This window comes from Eucalyptus grandis, chromosome 8, assembly GCF_016545825.1.
Source record: "Eucalyptus grandis isolate ANBG69807.140 chromosome 8, ASM1654582v1, whole genome shotgun sequence".
Classification (NCBI taxonomy): Eukaryota; Viridiplantae; Streptophyta; class Magnoliopsida; order Myrtales; family Myrtaceae; genus Eucalyptus; species Eucalyptus grandis.
The window spans coordinates 34,357,811-34,365,530 of record NC_052619.1 but is presented as its reverse complement, the minus strand read 5'-3'; the positions used below and the strand labels follow the sequence as shown (position 1 = coordinate 34,365,530).

At 39.3% G+C, this 7,720-nt stretch overlaps 1 protein-coding gene and 1 pseudogene across 1 annotated transcript; both read right to left on the bottom strand.

Annotated features, from left to right (window-relative positions):
- Positions 1-235: 235 nt before the first annotated feature.
- On the bottom strand, positions 236-3,272 carry LOC120286500 (probable polygalacturonase At1g80170). The gene is made up of 9 exons (XM_039298742.1): positions 2,874-3,272; positions 2,486-2,614; positions 2,178-2,348; positions 2,073-2,093; positions 1,746-1,953; positions 1,501-1,582; positions 1,231-1,339; positions 924-1,040; positions 236-814 (listed from the first exon to the last, which is right to left on the bottom strand). The coding sequence occupies exons 1-9, from the start codon at positions 3,108-3,110 to the stop codon at positions 500-502; spliced, it is 1,389 nt and encodes a 462-aa protein (XP_039154676.1). The 5' UTR covers positions 3,111-3,272; the 3' UTR covers positions 236-499.
- Positions 2,926-5,903, bottom strand: LOC120286499 (annotated as a pseudogene).
- Between the last annotated feature and the right edge of the window lie 1,817 nt (positions 5,904-7,720).

The following is a 7,720-nucleotide window of genomic DNA, read 5'->3' as shown; positions in this document are numbered from 1 at the left end:
GACGTTTTTGCCAACCACACATACTTAGTAGCAATGCCAAGACTTGACATGAGTACCTTACAAGTAATTTCTTCTTGGCAAACTTATAGGTCATCGAATAGAGAACGAAACTTGCCAAAAAAAGAAAATAAAGGGCATCACGAGTAATTCTAATGTCTGCTAGAATTTGACAGTAATCCTAGGGGAAAACAAAGTGAAAAGCAAGGCCTTAGTAGTAGTAAGATTGTGTACTATCTCATTCATAAGAATATTTTCCCATCTTATTGCATATGTATTACCCAATCATAAATTGGATATCTTCTTGAATAAATTGCACTGCAGTTTAAGCATTGACTATACGTTATCCTCCCTTTCCCTTGAAAATTTACTTGGGCGCCTCAAACCTTCTCTAACAACCCTCAATAGTTAATACTACCGCTCTACTACCAATTTTTAGTATTGATGGAACTATATAAGACAGTTTTTTTTTTTTTCCCCAAAAGACTTGCTTGAAGAAAGATCAGAGCTCAGTGTGAACAATATGCTCATCGATAGGTCGGACAGTCGCAGCTTCCTGAGCCCAGCCAATAGAAATTAAGTCCTTATCTTGTGAACTGAGGCAGTCAGCCGAGGGATGCACAACACCATAGCCAAACCCTTCAGCGGAGTGGCAGTATGTCTCCACAGTCACATCCTCACTTTCCAGGTTGATATTGCTGAGGACGATGTCGCTGCATGGAACGGTGTCGCTGCAAGCGAATTTCATGGCCTGCTCACTCTTCGTGGTCCCAGTGATGTTCCGGTACATTATCTGGCTAATTTTCACAGCTGACGTCTTCAATGGTTCGGGATATGGCAAGAAAGAAAAGTCAGTTTTGGCAAGGTAAGAGGATTCCTGTAGTGTGACCACAGAAAAGCCACAGATGAACACCTGGGAGCTTTACCTGAATTTGACAGGTAGTTGGTGAATCACAATAGAACTGGTCAATAATGATTGGATTCGCAACATTTTCCATCCTCACATTGTCGAACCGGACTGCACGGACATAACCAGATCCACCCTATAAAGAAAACCAGCGAATGTGTGAGAGTCACTGTCTTAATTAATTTGACCAAATGTCCTTTATATGATGGGTGAGTGAGGCCCCAGTCAATCCTTTGGTTTGTTTGAAGAAGCTAGCTCAGAAATGCAATCATGAATGCCTGAAGCTGACATAAGTCAGTTAACCTATCTATGCTTCGGAGTTTTACCTGCCAAGTTTTTATTCTCAGTCCATTGGTGGTCTCTCTAAGGAATGCTGTGTCTAGGACCACTTTTGTGACAATGCCGGTTGAGTTGTCCTTCCCAAGGCTTCCAATGCTATTTAAGAGAATCGCAGATGATAAAGTATAAGAAAAAAAATCAAGACCCAAATTCAGATGATAAAGGCTTGCATTTTCTTGTTTGCCAAAAATTGTTCTCCTGTGAGTTGGTTAAGGGCACTAGATGCATTCATCCAAAGAAGAATGTTAATACTGTACCTTATTCCATGTCCTGGTCCACAGAATATTCTCTTCATTTTAATGTTGGAGCTAGCATTAACAATGGAGACACAATCATCTCCTGAAAGTCACACAAGAAGCACCGTACTTTATTTTCCTGAATGTATTTACCATTACAATATTTCTTTGAATAACCAATATGCCTCGTTAATCCAAATAACGTAAGCATTGATTTTTCATCATTTATGCATTGAGAAATGAGCAGACAAATGGAATTTAGTCACCTGTTCCTATTTTGCAATCTTGGAGGACAACATTAGTGGATTCAGTGATATGGATTCCATCAGTGTTTGGACTATCTCCTGGAGCCGAGACTAGCACTCCAGACACCTGAACTGAATCAGAGCGGGAAATCACAAAATGCATCTGTTGGCTGTTCTGAATTGTGAGTCCCTTCACCTTTATGGATGAGCTAGAATCAATTGTCAGGGCCTGCAAAAACCTCTCATGTCACATTAACTGCACGTATGGCTGGCAAAAACTAATCTCATGCCATGAATTTGTTTTCTATGTAGGCACTATGAGCCTATGACAATGGAAAAGATCCTTACCGTGGGTGCACCTCGGCAAGGCTATTAACACAAATTAAAGACTGAAGTTAGTATCTTGAAAAACTGGGACAAATATCATATCAAGTATAGTGAAGAAATTAATACATTTGTTTTGTTCTTTTTGCAAGATGCAGCCCACCATTTACTGCCTGATCCATCAATAATGCCATTGCCTTGGAAAAGAACTCCATTTAGCTTATAAAAATCGAGCCAAATTCGTGCAGACTTTGGATCCCAATTACTGGGCTCGTTAGGTGCAACTATTGTCCCATCTATCTGCAATTCCAATAGGTTCATTCTTAGTCAAAGAAAATCCAGGTGGAGTTTATCTCATTAAGAACGACAAGAACAATACAAAAGATTGCAATGATAATAGAACATTTAAAGATAGCACTTGGAAGATAAACAGATACCTGTATGACTAACTTATCTGAACACGGTCCATTGAATCGCGTGGCATTGACTAGATAACGGCGTCCTGGGGGTACCAAGAAAACAGCTTTTGGTGTTGCGCAGGCCATAGCCCATGCCTTTAGGAAGGCCTATACCAATAAGCAATTGGACTGAAAAAACTGATAACTTTGGATGCTAAATACTAGATAAGTCAGTGACCAGTCTGCTAGACATGCTGTACTTCATATTATTGGACAATTCTCTCACTTGTTCTAATTTCAGTTATTCCTACTGGTTGATGATTTATTCAGTTTCCTCGAACAAGCATTAGACAAATATGTAGCACATTTTCTTAGCAAGTCTCTTGAAACTTAGAGCCTAAATACCAGAGACCATATGTATACGCACCTGAGTATCATCAGATATTCCATCTCCAGCTGCCCCGAAGCTATCCACGTTCACCAGGACCTTGCCATCACGTTGGCCAGCCCATGATGGAATATCTGGATCTTCGACTTCATTTTCCTCTTCAACGTGCAAACTTTCAAACTCTTCAAGAATGCTAAACTTCCCATACTCAATCTTATTTGCTGCTGCATGAACCACCATCAACAAATTAAGAAACAAAATAAATAATCTATCCATAGTATTTTTCACTCTTAACTGCTCCCAAGATGACTGGTTTGCATAAAATGCAGTGAACCCATGCACTTTAAATTAATAATAGCAGATTAGCTCTCTAAAAAGGGGCATTGGCTTGGCTTGGAAGTCGATGAAGGGGTAAGGGAGCATTTCCACACTTAAAGTACAAGGGAAATTCTCTGGTCCTTGCTTTACTCTTCTTCAACCAGCAGACAGAAACATAAGTCAAAAAGCTTATGGATATTCAAGTCTACTCCTCCACCCCACAATAGAGAGCAATAAAATATTGAATCCACTTTGCACCAAAAATATATATTTATTTATCAAATCTGCCACAGAGAGAAATCATATTCAAGGCTCTTTGTTCTTCAAATATGCATGAATTTCTTCACAAACATGTACATTGTGTAAGAGGTCACTGAAATCAAATGGGCACTCTTCATGCTTACCCCACCACGAAGGAAAGAGAAATTAAAGAAAGAACAGATAAAATGACCTATAACAGTGACTAGCTATATATAAAAAGAGACGTCGGTCAATTCAGTCGGGACCGAAAGGCCAATGGCCAATATTACTACTGTCCCATGCATACTGAGGCTTCAAGCAAAAGCATACTTGCCTTAGCAAACTAATCAAGTAGATGTAGACTTCCACAAATGGTGTAGCCAGTTCCAGATGCTAATGTTGGCTACGAGTCTTGGCCTCTATTAAACTATGACCAATCTGCCTTGTCATCTTCTTCCCCATGGCAATTTCTCTTATTTGCATTGAGTTCTGATATTCCCCAATTTCACAATAGAAGTTCGATACTTGAAGCGTAACAGCAGGATCTCCCAATTCAAACTCTGTCAACTTCTCTGCCGCCCTTCTCCCAACCATTTCATTCCCATGGACCCTACAACTTCTCAACAATGAGCTCCACATTGCACAATCAGCTTCCTCTGGCGCCTGTTTCAGCAGTTCTTCAGCTTCAGAAAGCAGCCCTGCACGCCCTAAAAGATCAATCATGCACGAATAATGCTTCCGGTTCGGGTTTATCCCATGATGGAATGTCATATTATAGAAAAGGAATCTTCCTTCTTCAACAAGCCCGAGTGACTGCACCCCAATAGGGCAGCCAGGAAGGTCACCTCATCAGGTTTTAGACACCTTTTAGTCATGGCATCAAGCATTTCAAGGCCTTCTCTTCCCATTCCATTGCGGGCGTAGGCACTGATGATCGACGTGAAGCACGTGACATTTGGTGAAACCATTTTCTCAAAGACCTCATGGGAAAGATCTATGCAACCCCATCTTGAATATGCATCTATTAAAGAACAAGAAACTGCAGTGTCTGATTCATAACCTGATTTTATTGCACAACCACAAACCAAATCAGTGCTCGTTAAGCTTCCACAAGCAGACATAGATATTGCTTTGAGCATTGTCGAAAGAGAGACTTCATCAAAACCAACCCCCTCACCAACCATAAAACCAAATAACTCAACCACATCTTCTACCATGCCACATTGCAATAGAGACGTCATTAGTGAATTGCAGCAACCCATACATTTCTCAGTAAGACTCTCAAATGCTGAAATTGAGTACTCAATTTCACCACATTTTCCATACATGTCAATAAGAGCAGATTGAGCATAAAAACTCCCCTGATCAAAACCCAATTTTTTGACAAGGCAGTGAATCTGCTTCCCAAGATCAATATTCCGCGTTTCACTGGATAAATTTAAGAACCCAACAATTGATCTGACAGAAGGTCTCTGCCCCCAGAATTGCATCCTGGAGAACAATTCAAGAGCATCAAGCAATAACCCGTGCCCCGCATAGACTGAAACAATGGAATTCCAAGAAATCACATCCTCAACTGGAAGAGAAATAAATGATTGCTTTGCATCATTTAGGCACCAACAACTGGAGTAGAAGTCCACCAAAGAATTTGCAACAAAAATTTGAGACTCTGCCCATCCAGCCTTTATCACCTGACAATGCAGTTGCTTGCCTTCATCTACAAGCTTCTCCGTAGCACACCCATTAATCATATAACAGAAGCTAAGCCCATTTGGCTCAAAGCCGTCAACTTTCATCTCACCAAACAATCCAAACAACAAATCTGGTCGACCCACATCACAAAATCCACGTAAAATCAAGTTCCATGTAGCCAAACTTCGCTCCGGCAATTCTCGGATAATCACCAAAGCGACATCAGCGAGACCCATATGCAAGTAAAGACCAGCAAGGGCACTGCCTATGTACAGATTCGAACTAAATCCAAGCAAAACAACCCTGCAATGAACTTGCGTCCCTTCTCTGTAAAAACCCCGTTCGTGCAAATACTCAGTACGGTCGAAAAGGTCTGCGCACTTTCTTCAACTCCTTGTGAAACCATAGTACTGTACAAACTAAGAGCCGCCTCTGCGAACCCATGTCGGCCCTGCCCAGAAATGAGCAAATTATAAGTGACACCATTACGGGCTGGCATTTCGTCGAACATGTTGACGGCAGACCCGACATCTCCCGATTTAATCAAATCATCAAGCGCTCGGTTCATGAAGTAAACATAATCACGAGGTGGGCTTTGAGGAGCTGGCGCGTGAAGGGGCACGCGTTTTGGGGTAAGGGTTGTAATTGTTCTTACAAGGCGAAGCAAGCTCCTGCTTGGCATCACCGATTGTTTAACTGAATTCAAAAGTCGAAAACTGACGGCTGATGTCTACAGAAATCGGTTATCGCGGAAAAACATGAACAAAATCTGAGGGAACGGCCTTTGAAGACTGGGAGAGACAGAGACAGAGACAGACAGAGACGGAGATGGAGACAACAAAAGTAGGTGAATTTTCCACTTTTGGTCATGTCAGTCGCTTTAGAGAAATGGATTTTTGTTAATTTCTTTCATCATCCACAAAAATACCTAAATATAAAATTATCGTAAATTAACTTGTTTTAAATGATGATAAATAAAAATATCTTTTAAAGCGCTAATTTTACGAGAAATTTTTGTTACTTCTTCTTTTTCTTTTTGTTGGGAGTTCATGTTCACGAGCTAATTTTTCTAAATTACATCGTTTCAATACAACTTCACGGTATTGTTGTTATGTCCATGTTTTAGTTACACATATCACTACACAACCCATGGCAATTATATTATAGCTTTTTTTTTAATTCGTCACTACATTTGTGCTATTTGATGTGTGCGTATTTAAATTACTTTTTATTTTTTATTTAAGGAAAAAACTATCAAAAATCTCAAACTACGACACATGTATCCTAAACTTTTTTATATAAAAAATTTCAAACTTATACTTGTATGATAAATTTACCTCTCCATCAAGATTTCATCAATGAATATCACTAAAAATATGCATTTATGAGCGCTGGAAAGCAAGCAGTGTTAGCATGTAAAAATGACATTATCTTGATTTAAAAATTATCTAACATAACACTAACAGAGGGTTAATGTGTCATTTAGGTATAACTTTAGGGTTTTTTTGTTACAAGAAAAATTTTATAGTAAATGTATTAAAGTGGACATACTATAAAAACTGCAACTTCTCTCTTCTATAAAGCCTTATCTTTGGAATGAGAATTTAGCTAAATGTTAAAAGTTGATCTCGACTAGGCAAGGCCTAAGAGAGACATCACAAGAGTGGATATGTTATAGTGGACATAGATGGTTTTTTTTTTTTTTGTACTTTTTTCCCTTTGCTTAATCAAAATCTTATAGCTCACTTACTTCCATTTTTCATACAACACTCATTTTGATGTCAATTTTTTTTTTTAAATCATTTAAGTACCACTTTTGAAGAAAACAATCACTTAAGTATCCCTCCGATTTGGAGCAACAGAAATCGGACGTGACAATATATTATTATTATTTTTGAACCTGACTCAACATCTGTGCCCAAGTGATGATATTTAGCATGGTTTGTCCCAATTTAAAATCCTAATTCGGCCAAATCAACAAATCAACTAAGTCCCCTCTTCTTCAACCCTAATTCAAAACTTCAAATTTGGGCCAAAATTTTGAGATGAATCTTACAATGAAAAGTAGGAGCATCAAAAGTAGCTCAATTTCATGTTTAAAAAAAAAAAAAAAACACTGGAGAGAGGGAGCTGCAAAATTGTAAAAGCCAAAAAGTGGAAGGTCGGAGAAAAACAAAAGAGGCCTCAACTAGGAACAACGGAGGAATCGGCAAAACGGAGAGGGAGAAAAAAAGTAATGGCCTAGAAGAGGGATCTCTCTCGGCGAAGGAAGATGCTGGTTATTTTTCATTAACGCTCCCAGCGTGCCATCTCCATCTTCTTCGATTTCTTTGCTTTTTGCAAGATTCCGGCGAGTCCTTTAGTGATTTATGTCCCAAACCCAGCAATTTCTTTGTCATTTGCCTAAATTAAGAGTAACTCCTGCGTTGCGTTATTAGAGCCGTCATCATTTTGATCTCAATTAAGCTGATTCGACCAATCCTTGCTTTGTTATCTCATAAACTTGAAGCTCTCCTCTTTTGATCTCATCTTGAACCCATCCACTACTCAAGCTTCTTGGAAGAGCATTTCCCTTTTCAGAATTTAGGATTTCCGTTTCAAATAAATCTGGAGAACAAAAGGATCAGAACGAGGTC

Excerpts from the sequence above, each read along its gene's own strand:
- LOC120286500 (XM_039298742.1), bottom strand. The coding sequence starts at position 3,110 with ATGGATAGATTATTTATTTTGTTTCTTAATTTGTTGATGGTGGTTCAT. Across the intron at positions 1,583-1,745 it reads AGATTGCAAAATAGGAACAG|GAGATGATTGTGTCTCCATT; the intron begins GTGACTAAATTC and ends TGTGACTTTCAG. Across the intron at positions 1,041-1,230 it reads TGAGAATAAAAACTTGGCAG|GGTGGATCTGGTTATGTCCG; the intron begins GTAAAACTCCGA and ends TTTTCTTTATAG.